At 56.1% G+C, this 13,095-nt stretch overlaps 1 protein-coding gene across 2 annotated transcripts in view; it reads left to right on the top strand.

Moving 5' to 3' along the window:
• Positions 1 to 13,095, top strand: part of CLIP2 (CAP-Gly domain containing linker protein 2) — a 66,962-nt gene that overhangs the window by 28,987 nt on the left and 24,880 nt on the right. For both annotated transcript variants that reach the window (XM_054714839.1, XM_054714838.1), the window contains exons 3-4: positions 5,216 to 5,766; positions 12,449 to 12,573. In XM_054714839.1, coding sequence (XP_054570814.1) covers positions 5,216 to 5,766; positions 12,449 to 12,573 — 676 coding nt within the window. The remainder of the gene's footprint in view (positions 1 to 5,215; positions 5,767 to 12,448; positions 12,574 to 13,095) is intronic.

The raw sequence follows: 13,095 nt of genomic DNA, 5'->3' as shown, positions 1-13,095 counted from the left end.
TGCATGTACATATAAGGTCTAGAAAAACATACACCACGACGTTAACTGTGTTATGTCTATGATACAACTATAAGTGCTTTAATTTTTTAAAAAATTGCTAACCTATGTTTTCTACTTTTCCTTCAGTGGGCACATGAATGATCTTTGTGATAAACATTTAAATAGAGAGAGGAAAGCTTGATTGCGGGAAGGCGAGTGGAGGACAATGAGAGGAGAAGCTGCTGTTTTATGGGCCGGGGTGTGGATGCCACGGGTGGGCTCTGTTGGAGAGCCAGTCTGGGGAGAGAGGAGAGATGGGGAGGCAGCTCCCAGGGAAGACCAAAAGGGAATAGGAGTTTGCCTCTAAAAAGAGAAGCGGGCTCTTAGCTTTCCTCTGGAATAGCGGTTTTTAACCGGGGTGTTGCAGCACACTGGTGTGCCATACGAATTTTTAAAACATACTGTACCTGGCTGGTTAGTCAGGGGCACTGACCTCTTCACCCTTGGTGGCTGCGATGCGGCAGGTGTGGAAAGGACCTGTGCCTGCTTCCCCAGGCAGGGTAGGACTCGAGTCCTTGTGGAAAGAGGGGAGGATGCCTTCTCCTCTGGGCCTCCCACCCTCTGTGGACCAGGCCACCAGCTGCTGTCACTCTTCACCGTGTCCATTAGCCCTTTCCACCCAAGTTCTACTTTGAACTTGAAACCGGCAATAAATGTCCCCATGCCTGCGTCTAGGAAAGGATCAGCCGCTCCTGTGAGGTGTAAGTCTGTGGCTGCCTTGGGGGTTTGCTGAGACCACTGCTGCTCTGTGCAGGAACCTGGAGGGAGCAGGGCCCCGGTCCTGGCTTCAGCGAGCTTCCAGAGCCTGCCTCAGAGCCTCAGAGCCTCAGAGTCTCAGAGCCCGTCCGAGGGATGGGGCCAGGTCCTAGAGCTGGTGTACTCACAGCAGCTCCTCCAGGAGAGATGGGGGCCATAGAATATCAGTGCTGGCCGGGTCTCTGGCTATTCTGACCCAGTTCTTAGCTGTCCCGTGGGGAAACTGAGGCCCAGATAAGAGAAGGGGCTTGGCCAGGCCTAGCCAGTGTGTTACAATGGCTCCCTGGAGGGAAGGGGACTCTGTAAGGGTTTTGTTTTTTAAATTATGTTTTATTTTGTTTGTTTATTTTAGTGAGTTTTAAAAAACATTTATTGGGGCGACATTGGTTCATAAAACCATACAGATTTCAAGTGTACAACTCAACAAAACATCATCTGCACTCTGCATTGCGTGCCATCGCCCCAAGCAGTCTCTTTCTGTCCCTTCTCCCCCTTTGCCCACCTCCACCTCCCCTCCCACCCCCTTTCCTTCTGTCTATCACCACACTGCTGTCTGTGTGTGTGTGTGTGTGTGTGTGTGTGTACATATATATATATATTAATACCTTCACCTTTTATCCAGCCCTCTAAGCCCCCTCCCCTCTGACAGCTGTCAGTCTCTTCCATGCATCCATGCTTCTGTTTCTATTTTGTTCGTAGTTTTATTTTGTTCATTAGATTCCACATAAAAGTGAGACCATGTGACACTTGTCTTCCTCTGGCTGGCTTATTTCACTTAGCACAATGCTGTTGCAAAAGGTAAGCGCTCCTTCTTTTTTGGCCCTGGAAGGGTTTTCCCTGCCTCCCCAAGTTCAGGCTGCTGAATGCTCCCCAGTGTGAGGGGGATTTGATGAGGGTTTGCCAAAGAGGGAAAATGGAGCAAAATGCCGGAGTGCGGTTGCCACAGGCTTTGACCTGGATTTTAGCAGCTGTTGAAACAACTGGTCCCTGGGCCTGTGGCCCCTGGAAGGGGCGGGTGGGGAAGAAATATTACCTGAGGGTCTGCCTGGGCCGGGACAGCTGGGGAGGAAGACAGCTGAGTAGGCAGCCTTCTGCCAAGAATAGCTGGGTTCCCTTCGACCCGGGACTCTCTGTAAGCAAAGGACAGGTAGAGAAGGCTCCCACCTGGACCACCACTGTTCTGTTCGGTCAACACACATCACGCAGGCCCTTGGCACAGGGCAGTGTTGTAGAAATGGGTACGGAGACCGCACTGACACCTGCTAGGCATGCGTGCCCTGCCGGGGCGTCATCGAGAGGGAGGGCGCTGGGCCAGACCGGCTGGGCCCGACTCCTGCCTGGGTAACATTGGGCAAGTTCCATAACCTCTGTTCCCTCGTCTGCAAGATAAGAATGCAATATATTAAAAGTACTCAGTCTGTTGGGGGCATGCACTAGGCACTTCACAAATGCTAGTTGCTGTTTTAATGATGATAACATTGACACCTCATTGTGGATGGGCCCCACCGGCTCCTTGGTCAGTGTTAGGAGGGGGCTGGGGGCTTCTTCCCTTCTGCCTGCTTTTCGGAGCAGCTTCGCCTAAGGGGGGTGCCTGCCTGACCCGGTGAGGAAGACAGCCATGCTGCTGGGTCCTAGGTCCCAGCAGAAGCTCTTTGTGGTACAGGATTGTCCTAAATCCTAAATCAAGATTGAGGACTCCCAGGAGCTCGGCCCAGGCACAAGGAACCGGCAGGATGGGGTCTGTGTCAGCAGACTTACACTCGGTGGTTTGTGTCAATTTCAGAGGACTCGGACCCCCTCCCCCCCCAGCCCCTTATTGTACTCAGGGGTGGAGCCACTCGCCCAAGATCACCAGAACCTGCCTGGGAGCCCTTCTTCTGCCGCCTGGGCCTTTTGTGGTTTTTAATTTTTTTCTAGCCCCTTAGTTTTTGTAGAAGTCATTCTCATGAAAATAACAAAAGTCAGCACTCGTGGGCACACGCATGGACCAGGCAGGCACTGTCCCTGTCGTCACACGACAGCCCAGAAGGGAGGTGCGGGTGAGGGACACAGGTGGGGCCGGGGGAGCTGCTGGGCCCCGGGACCTGCTCCCTCAGCCACCGTGACCTCCGCCTCCTGGGATCTCGGTGGTGGGAGAGCGCCTTGGGCCCCAAACCAGGGTCCCACTCGGTGGTCTCATCTACACAAGAAACGGAAGGGGACATCCTTACATACGAAGAAGTAAGAGATGAGATTATTACCTGACTGTAGGGAACCGTAGGGTTTAGCCAGATTCTGGGAAATAGGTCCATTCAGAGGAGTCCAAGATTTGGGGTGATGGCAGTTTGGGGCTGGGCATTGTGTATACGTTTTTTAGATGATTTGAAAGTGCCCTGCACCAAGAGCCAGAGGCCTTTGGCCAGGGCTTGGCTCTGCTGCCTACTGCTTGGGAGCTTAGATGAAGCACCTGCTATCTCTGAGCCCGTGTCCTCAGCTGTAAAACTGGGGCGACAAAACCACTTCGCAGGGTTAGCTGTGAGGGCCAGCTGGGCTGCTGCATGTCAGCCTCTGTGCACGGAGCATCCATCAGTGGGTCTGATGACTCGGATGTTAATCAAATTCGGCATTAAAGCTCGTTGATCTCCCGGAGCCTAGCTCACAGGTGAGAGGTGTCCCTTCCCGCCTGGTCAGGACCCCCTCCTGGCTGCTGGGGCCTGGGTGGCCACGTGCTTTCCCACCGCCGCTGCCAGAGCCCCGAGGGAGACCCTGCTTGGCCTCGTGTGTGGGGCCTGCCTTGGAATTGTGTGGCTTCCTCGTCCCGGAAGCTCTGTCCTTCAGGGTTGGCTTCCAGCCCCGAGACAGCATCCAGCCAGTCCGGGGCCCAGGGTTCCTTGGCCTTGGATGAAAGGAGGACTCAGGTTGGAGCTGCTGCCCATGGAAAGCGTCAGAAACACCTGCTTGCCCCTGTCTCTGTCTGTGTTTCACAAGCCATCGCCTCTGGAATAGAGGAGAAGGACGAGCTCTCCTCTGCTCGATGCGTGGTCCGGCGGGAAGGAGGGTGGCCCGGCGGGAAGGAGGGTGGCCCGGCGGGAAGGAGGGTGGCCCGGCGGGAAGGAGGGTGGTCCGGCGGGAAGGAGGGTGGCCCGGCGGGAAGGAGGGTGGCCCGGCGGGAAGGAGGGTGGCCCGGCGGGAAGGAGCGTGGCCCGGCGGGAAGGAGGGTGGCCCGGCGGGAAGGAGGGTGGCCCGGCGGGAAGGAGGGTGGCCCGGCGGGAAGGAGGGTGGCCCGGCGGGAAGGAGCGTGGCCCGGCGGGAAGGAGGGTGGCCCGGCGGGAAGGAGGGTGGCCCGGCGGGAAGGAGGGTGGCCCGGCGGGAAGGAGGGTGGCCCGGCGGGAAGGAGCGTGGCCCGGCGGGAAGGAGCGTGGCCCGGCGGGAAGGAGGGTGGCCCGGCGGGAAGGAGCGTGGCCCGGCGGGAAGGAGGGTGGCCCGGCGGGAAGGAGGGTGGCCCGGCGGGAAGGAGGGTGGCCCCGCGGGAAGGAGGGTGGTCCGGGAAGGAGCGTGGCCCGGCGGGAAGGAGGGGGGCCCGGCGGGAAGGAGGGTGGCCCGGCGGGAAGGAGCGTGGCCCGGCGGGAAGGAGGGTGGCCCGGCGGGAAGGAGGGTGGCCCGGCGGGAAGGAGGGTGGCCCGGCGGGAAGGAGGGTGGTCCGGGAAGGAGCGTGGCCCGGCGGGAAGGAGGGTGGCCCGGCGGGAAGGAGCGGGGCCCGGCGGGAAGGAGGGGGCCCCGGCGGGAAGGAGGGGCAGCCTCCGGACCTTGAGGTGCAAACAGGAAGGCTTTCTGAGCTCCCACCTTCCCAGGAGCCTAGGACTCAGGAGCCACACACACAAAGCGTGGTGGGGCCAGCTCTGCTTTGTCTGTTCCTGAGTGACCTTGAGCAAGTTGCTTCCCTTCCCTACCTGCTGGGAGGTAGGCCCGCTCCCAGAGTTTGAGTCCCATCTCTGCTGTGTGGCCTTGGGCAAGGCCTTTGCCTCCCTCAGCCCCAGGGTCCTCCTTCCCTGAGGAGGACTGGACTAGGGGACCCAGTTCAGGCCAGAGAACCCCACGCTCAGTCCTAGGAATGAGGTTACACACTTGCTTCCTCCTCCCTCCCACTTGTTCTGGTCTGCACAAGCCTGAGGCTCAGACTTGGGAAGGAGGAGGAGAGAGGGGAGGTTTAGGGGTGGAGTAAGATATTTCTCCTGGCTCTTTCTTTGCCCCCAAGTGTCTGTGGCTATGGCCAGCTCTCAAGGAATAGCCTTTTGCTGGGGCACAAAGTCCGTGAAGAATGAGACCTGCCCAAGCCCACACTGCCAACCACACCTGCCTCAGTTTCCCCGTCAGGTAACCAGCACTGGCACCTTCCAGCTCTCACTCAGCCCTAACCGCTGCCTCTCTCCTCACTCTCCAGGCTCCCCCCTGCACAAGCAGGCCTCGGGACCCTCTGCGGCTGCGCCCGCCGCCCCCGAGAAGCCTGGCCCGAAGGCAGCCGAGGTGGGCGATGACTTCCTGGGGGACTTTGAGGTCGGCGAGCGGGTATGGGTGAATGGCGTGAAGCCAGGTGTGGTGCAGTACCTGGGCGAGACACAGTTCGCACCCGGCCAGTGGGCCGGCGTGGTGCTGGACGAGCCCGTGGGCAAGAACGATGGCGCTGTGGGCGGCGTGCGCTACTTCGAGTGCCCGGCCCTGCAGGGCATCTTCACGCGGCCCTCCAAGCTCACCCGGCAGCCCACGGCGGAGGGCTCGGGCAGCGACACCCACTCGGTGGAGTCGCTGACCGCCCAGAACCTGTCCCTGCACTCGGGCACCGCCACCCCGCCGCTGACCAGCCGCGTTATCCCGCTTCGGGAGAGCGTCCTCAACAGCTCCGTCAAGACCGGCAACGAGTCGGGCTCCAACCTCTCGGACAGCGGCTCTGTGAAGCGGGGTGACAAGGACCTGCGCTTGGGAGACCGTGTGCTGGTGAGTCCCTTCCCCCCACTGCTGCACCCCACTAGGCAAGCTGGAACAAGGGGGCTGGCAGGGAGTGGACTCGAGAGGCTCAGGTGGGGTCCTGGCTGGGTCACCCACTCCTTGTCGAACCACACAGAGGGACCAGGGAGACAGGTTAAGTGGGCTCTGCAGACTGTCGCTGTGTGACCCTGGGCAGGTGTCTTAACCTTTCTGGGCCTCAGTCTTCCCATCTATAAAATGGGAATTTTAATAGTACCTTCCTCATAAGTTGAAATGCATTAATATGTATAATGCCTTTAGATGGTACCTATACTTAGTGTCCCATAATGTTAGCTATTATTGATGCTATCCATTGATCTGGGCCACCATCATGAAATGGCCAGGGACTAGAGCGCTCAAGATCCCTGGCCCAGGGTCGGGTGGTTGGTTCAGACATCTAACTAACCGTGACGGAGAGTAATCACTGTTGCCGTGGAGGAGAGAATTGGGTCACAAGAGCCAACGGGCTCTCTAGGCAAGTCTACCTGCCGGGAGTCCCTCTTCCCCGGCACTCCCAGCTGTTGGGGCAGGAGTAAGAGGGGGCAGTTGCCCTCAGGTCCTTCGGAGTCTGGATCCATCCTTCCGTAGTGTGAATGTGGGGGTGTTTTCCCGGCCCCTGCTGTGAGCCAGGCCTGGGCTGGGGTGGCAAGGGGCACAGGATGGGGCCAAGACCTGCTGCGCCAAATCCAGGGCCCAGGTGGCTCCGGGCTGACCCTGTCCTTCAGGAACCATGGTGGTGGGTAGGTGGGAATCACGCCACGCGAGGAGGCCGGCTCGGCGTCTTCTGCTTCCCCCAGGCAAACAGCATCTGGTCCAACCTCAGGTATCGCTGCCATGACTCCATCCCAGAGGACTTCCACGAGTCCCAACCCAGAATTTCCATCGCCTGGATACGGAACCCAGGAAGCACTTCAGAACTGCTTTTCCAAACACTAAAGCCATATGTTTTTAACTTCCCACAACTTTCTTTCTAATACAGTGTGGCTTTCTTTTACCAGCCCCCAAATATCAAACTACTTATATGAATGTAGCAATAAAGAAGAGATAATTTCTTAAAAAAAAAAAAAATGGCCTGAAGGGTGTCGGGCAGGCCTGGGGTCTGAGGAGTCAAGGACAGGTCTCAGTTGGTGGAGGGAGAGGTTCCTGGGCTCAGGTCAGGTGGGGGAGAGTGGAGGGGTTTCCCACCTCAGGGTGGGGAGCACATGCTCGGAGCTCTAAGGCTGAGCAGGGAAGGGTTTGGCAGGCTCTGGAGTCCCAATGTGGGGATCCCAACAAGTTATCACGGCCTGGGATCCTCCCTCCCCACTCCAGAGACCTCACACAGGGCCATGGTTTCTCCTGGAGGCTTCTGGGAAGAGCATTTGGGTTGGAATGAGAGGAAATGTTTATACCCATTGCCCCAGTGAAACCTCAAGCCTTCACAGAGCTGGCCGCAGTAGCAGCAGACGCCCCATTGACTTCCCAGCCCACGAGTGGGCTGAGTCCTCACTTTGAGGCACTGCTTTCCTGGGGGTGTACCCCATGCTGGGCACCTGCCCAGCACTCTCTGTACCTTGTCCCTGTGGGTCCTCCCCCTCTGCCTGACGAGGTAGGGGTTATCCCCCCCGTTTTACAGATGAGGAAACTGGGCTCAGCCTGGGAAACAGCCTCCCCAGGACTCACAGCCAGGAGTTGATGGGCCATCCATCCCTTTATTCACTCATCAACTGTGCCTGCCTGGATGCCCTTGGATTCTGGGTGGGGGAGAGGAATCTGAACGAGGGGGTTGTTTCTACCACAAGGATTGGGCCTCACCTGCCCCCCACCCCACCTTCGCCTGCAGCTTCCCTTGGGTTAGTCCTCCTGGCTGGTCCAGCACTGCCAGGACCCAGCTGGCTTGCTGACCCTGGACCTTGCTTTTTTCCCCTGGACCTGCTGTGAACACCTGACACCTCTCCTTCCAGCCCCTATCCCACCCTTAAAAAATTATATCCTGGACATGGGTGACTATGGAGGCCCGAACCTATACAATTTGAGGACGAGGGACTCTAGGAAAAACTATATGAGAAAATATTGCTTTTGCAAATTTTGTAAATCATGTGATTCCCATGAATGCATTGTCAGGGCCTTGGAAGAGGCCAGTGCAGGTGAGGGCCCCTGATGCCTAAGCTGTTAGCTTCACCAACCCCAAGTCCGCTTCTGACCTGGGTCAAAGGCCTGAGCTGTGTTCATTATTTATGAACATAAGTAACAGTATTTATGCTTATTAAGTTGTGCTGAGCTTTAAAGATACCCCTGGATCTTGGTTTCATTTGGGCCTCAACACTACCCCATAAGGTTTATGTACTAGATTAGTAATCATGGGCAAGTTATTTATCCTCTCTGCCTCAGTTTCTTCGACTGTAAAATGGGGATAATAGTTTTATCTGTCTTGGGTGGCTCTGTGTAACCTCTCTGAAGTGTTAGCTATTGTCAGCATTAAAGTTCGTGTTGGGCCTGTCTGGTGTGGCTCAGTGGCTGAGTGTCAACCCATAAACCAGGAAGTCACGGTTCGATTCCTGATCAGGGCACATGCTCTGATTGTGGCTCCATCCCCAGTAGGGAGTGTGCAGGAGGCAGCCAAACAATGATTCTCTCTCATCATTGATGTTTCTAGTTCTCTCTCCTTCTCCCTTCCTCTCTCTGAAAATCAATAAAAACTTTTTTTTTTTTTTAATTTCATGATGGGTGGGCATTCTCCTCGGCCAGGGGATCCTGGTGCAGTGAAGTGCTCAGAGCTCAGGGGGGCTCCCTGAGGTCACACAGTGGCTCACGATGGCCTGAATGTCCTTGGCTTCTATTGGTCAAGTGCTTGCTGCGAATGGAATCCTGTGCTGAAAACTTTACACCCACAATCCATTTCCTCTTCAGCCCTGAGAGGCCCTGGTCCCTGGACGAACCTCTGGAGGGTGAGAGGGAGACCTGGAGACCACAGGAGAAACATGCCTCCCCTTCCCCGTGTTACTCAAACACTGGAAGTTTTGTTACGTGCCTGTCTGACCCAGTTTTCAGATGCTGTTTGGAGTTGTGCATTGGGATTCGTGGGTCACCTCTTGTTCTCACAGTCGCCCATTTCACAGACGGAGAGACCTGAGTTGCCCACAGCACCTGCAGTGGAAGCAGCTGAGCTGGGCCCAGAGGCTGGCTGCCCTGCCTTGCTTTCCAACCCTCTGCCCCCTCCGTAGCCGAGGAGGTGGTCTGTCTGCATGGGTTTTAGGGAAGTCGGTTTCAGAGGCAGTATGGCTGGTGTGGCAGACTCAGGGACCAGCCACGCAACCACCAGTGTGGGATTGAGGTCATTGAAGACAAAAGATATTCCAGGTTGGAAATGCAGAGCAGCAGGAACCGAGAGGGCAGGTTGAGACCTGGTGACAGGAGGGGTTGGGAAGACAGCCCCACCTGAGGGTCATTGACCAGTGAGAGCTGATCCTGACTCAGAGAGGGGCCTGCTGGGGCAGAGACCACCAGGCCCTCATTGTTGTTTGAGTGAGGACAATGAGGCTCAGAGAGGGCAAATACTTGCTCAAAGTCACACAGCAGGGCATGGGCAAGGCTGAGATGGGGCCTTTGGGCTTCTACCTATCAGCCCAGGAACGTTCCCTGTATCCTCCACCTTTAGTGTGCCCAGTAGCCTGGTGGGGGAGCAGAAATGTCTTGGTCATCTACCATTGACCATGTGGGGTATAGAACAGAGAACGTTGTCTCAGGAAGGAAGAGGCCTGGCTGGCTGCTTGTGGCTCCAGGAGGCGCCCCAGGGCCAAAGCCGTGGAGACAGATGCGAGGTGGTGGGAGAGCTCTCTGACCCCCAAAGACGTCAATGGCAGAAAGGTCGCCGTGGCAGGTCAGGTTCTCCAGAAGTGGTTGCTGAAGTGGGCTTGCGGTGCAGATGTTTATTAAGAGTTTTAGTATCTATGGGAGGTTGGGCAGAAGGAGAAGTCAGACTGCACGCAGGCTGGACAGAGCCTTGGCCAACCCAGGAGCTCTAGAGAGACTGTCCATCACAGCAGCCCGTGCTGAGCCAAGGTCTCCACCTTTCTGCCCCTGCCTCGCTCAGTCACTTGGTGTGGCTGCCCCAGGAAAGGCTTCAGCTCAGGTGAGGGGGGCCTGCAACACAGGCCAGTGTCCAGGGGCTCGAAGCAGGGCAGCCAGGCCGTCCTTGGAGCAGGTCTGTGTGGAGCAGCTCCTTGTAGGTGGAGGCTCCGGCCCGCCACGTTCCTTCACGCAGTGGCTGCAGAGGCACCCCAAGAAGGGTGAGACCTTTCCAGAACCACCTGCTACCCTCGCCCAGCACCTTTTTTATTTTTATTTTATATAATATGTTTTTATTGATTTCCGAGAGGAAGAGAGAGGGAGAGAGAAATAGAAACATCAACGCTCAGAGGGAATCATTGATCGGCTGCCTCCTGCATACCCCACACTGGGGATCAAGCCCACAACCTGGGCATGTGCTCTGACTGGGAATCGAACCATGACCTCCTGGTTCATGGGTTGGTACTCAGTCACTGAGCAACACCGACCAGGCTCCCAGTTCATCTTAAAGCTCACAGCCGAGGCCAGCCTAGCATGCAGACAACCAGAGTGTACCAGCCCACCAGGCAGTCTGGCCAGCCGACTCTTCCCCACTGGGCCGGTAGGTTCTCCACAGGGCGGTGTCCCTCCCGGCGTCCCCTTGGCAGCTGGCCTGGTTAGGTACGGAACAGGGTCCTGAGAGATGAAGAATGAGGTTCTCTCTCTACCAGTCCTGCCCCACAACCCCTGGGTCAACACCCAGCAGGGGGTGTCGAGGTGGCAAAGTGGGAAGGTAGCTTAGGGGTTGTACACGCCTGGGTGTGAGCGCAGCTCTGCCCCTGACAGCAGTTTGACCCTGGGCAGCAGAATAAAAATTGTAGATAGAGCCCTAGCCTGTTTGGCTTAGTCACGCAGTGATGGCGAACCTCTGACACGCGTGTCAGTGCCATTTCTGATGACATGCGGCCGCTGAGGCGGCCGCATGCCGAGGATGAAACATTTATGTTATTTAAACTATAAATATTGCGAAATAATGTTTTTTCCTCAAAGTGACATGCTACCCGAGTTATGCTCAGTTTTTTGGCGAAGTTTGACACACCAAGCTCAAAAGGTTGCCCATCACTGGTAGTGGGTAGAGCATCGACCTGCGGACTGAAGGGTCCCAGATTCGATTCCAGTCAAGGGCATGTACCTTGGTTGCGGGCACATCCCCAGTAGGGGGTGTGCAGGAGGCAGCTGATCGATGTTTCTCTTTTGTCGATGTTTCAACTCTCTTATCACTCTCCCTTCCTCTCTCTAAAAAATCAATGAAATCTATTTAAATATTTTACTTTCAAAAAATAGTCAATAGAGAAGGGGCATGGCACACATGTGAGGGAGCCGCTGCGGAATCTCTGGGGCTTCAGGGCGGTGAGCTTCCCAGGTTGTACTGGCCTGGGTGGGGTCAGGCACCAGACCCGTCCCCTCTGGAGACTGTCCCACTCTTTCTGCTTTGCTCCCATCTCTGAGGATACCTGCCTGGTTTCGTCCCGCTGAAGACAGGAAGGGACAGAGGATTCCGCTCCGGAGGCAGCTGAGGACTAAGGTTGCAGCAGCCCCTCGCTGGGGCTGGGGCTGGGGCTGGGGCTGGGGCTGGGGCTGGGGCTGGTGCAGGCTTGTTAGTGCTCTAGCCAGGCTCCCAACTGAGGGCAGAGGGGCCCTGAGTAGTGTTTGCTTGGCCATAGCTCTGTAAACCCGGATCTGATCAACCTCACCAGGGGGGAGAGGGTGGCAAGCCCGGAAGTAGGAGTGAAGCAGTGGTGATGGGGATCTAACACCTCCCCTTCCTTGATGGGAAGTCAGTGAATGGTACCCAAAACTGAAAAGGCAAAAAGTAGCAACGTAAGCATGTTAGTTAGAAATATATAAAATACCAAACAGTTCAGCTTAAAGAGTTAAGGTTTTGCTTCTGGGGAGAAGTAGAGAAACTTCCAGGGCGGCTTTAGAAGTATCTGACTCTCTTTGTATAAATAACTTCAATTTTTTAAAAACTTAACTATTTTTACAGTAATAGTCACACTTACTAGTCTAGCCTGTGAGCTTTTTAACTGTGGTAAAATACACATAAGAAAATTTACCTTCTTAACCATTTGAAGTGTGCAGTTCAGTATGTTAAGTACATTCACGCTGTCGTGCAACAGATCTACAGGTTTTTTTCATCATGCAAACCTGAAACTGTTCCTTAAACTGCAACTCTTCGTTTCCCTCTTCCTGCCAGCGCCTGGCAACCACCATTTGAAACACTCATTTTTAAGGGTAAAATGGATTGAGACTCTAGTATGTACTGCACACATAGCACTTAGCCCTCACAAAATCCCTTTTCACAGATGAAGATGCTGAAGCTCAGAGGTTAGGTAACTTGCTCAAGCTCACACTGCAGAGTTCGAATGCAGGTCTATCTGTCCGTCTCAGAGCTCTTGCCTGGGGCAGCCCTGAGAAGTACTGGTTACACCTGTATCCTTCCTCACCCCGGCTCTCCTCTCTCCTGCACGTTGGAAAGGAGGGCTGGGGTGAGCCTGGCACCCGGGTCCCTGTACCAGATGCCCACTGGTATGCTCTAGCCCTGAGTCTCTCCGTGTGCCAACAGGTTGGCGGGACAAAGACTGGCGTGGTGCGGTATGTGGGGGAGACGGACTTTGCCAAGGGCGAGTGGTGTGGCGTGGAGCTGGACGAGCCCCTCGGGAAGAACGATGGGGCGGTGGCGGGCACCAGGTACGGCGGGCTTCCCCCAGGAGTGTGGGAGGGGGCTTGTCTTTGCCTGGGATGGGTGCAGTGGACAAGGATGGGGCATCTGAGGAAGCCAGCGTTGAGTGTGTGGGTGGCTGTGCCAGACACCACAGTATAGATGCTGCCTCCATCCTTCTGTCACAGCAGTGGGCAGGGCAGATGGTGGGGCTATCATCCCCATTTTACAGATGAGAGAACGGAGGCCAGAGAGGTCATTGCTCAAGGTCACACAGAGTCAGGGGCAAACACTAGGAGAAGCAGTGGTCCCTGCCTCCCTGGGATTTGTCTGGGCAACACAGGAAATCAGACTGTGAGCTCTGCAGTCAAGGGTGCGGTCACTGGTTCTAGGCTCCATGCCATCTCCAATTAAAGGAAATTGACTGTGGGGAATGCTGGGTCAAGAGGGTCTAAGACTGTGTCTCAATCATTGGGGAGGGGGTTGGGTGATATATGGGTGAGCAGGGTCAGGGATGTGGGGCTCAGGCTAGATGGCCTGCGTTCCTGCAT

The sequence above is a fragment of the Eptesicus fuscus genome, chromosome 4 (assembly GCF_027574615.1).
Source record: "Eptesicus fuscus isolate TK198812 chromosome 4, DD_ASM_mEF_20220401, whole genome shotgun sequence".
Classification (NCBI taxonomy): domain Eukaryota; kingdom Metazoa; phylum Chordata; class Mammalia; order Chiroptera; family Vespertilionidae; genus Eptesicus; species Eptesicus fuscus.
This window is presented reverse-complemented; position numbering and strand designations above follow the sequence as displayed.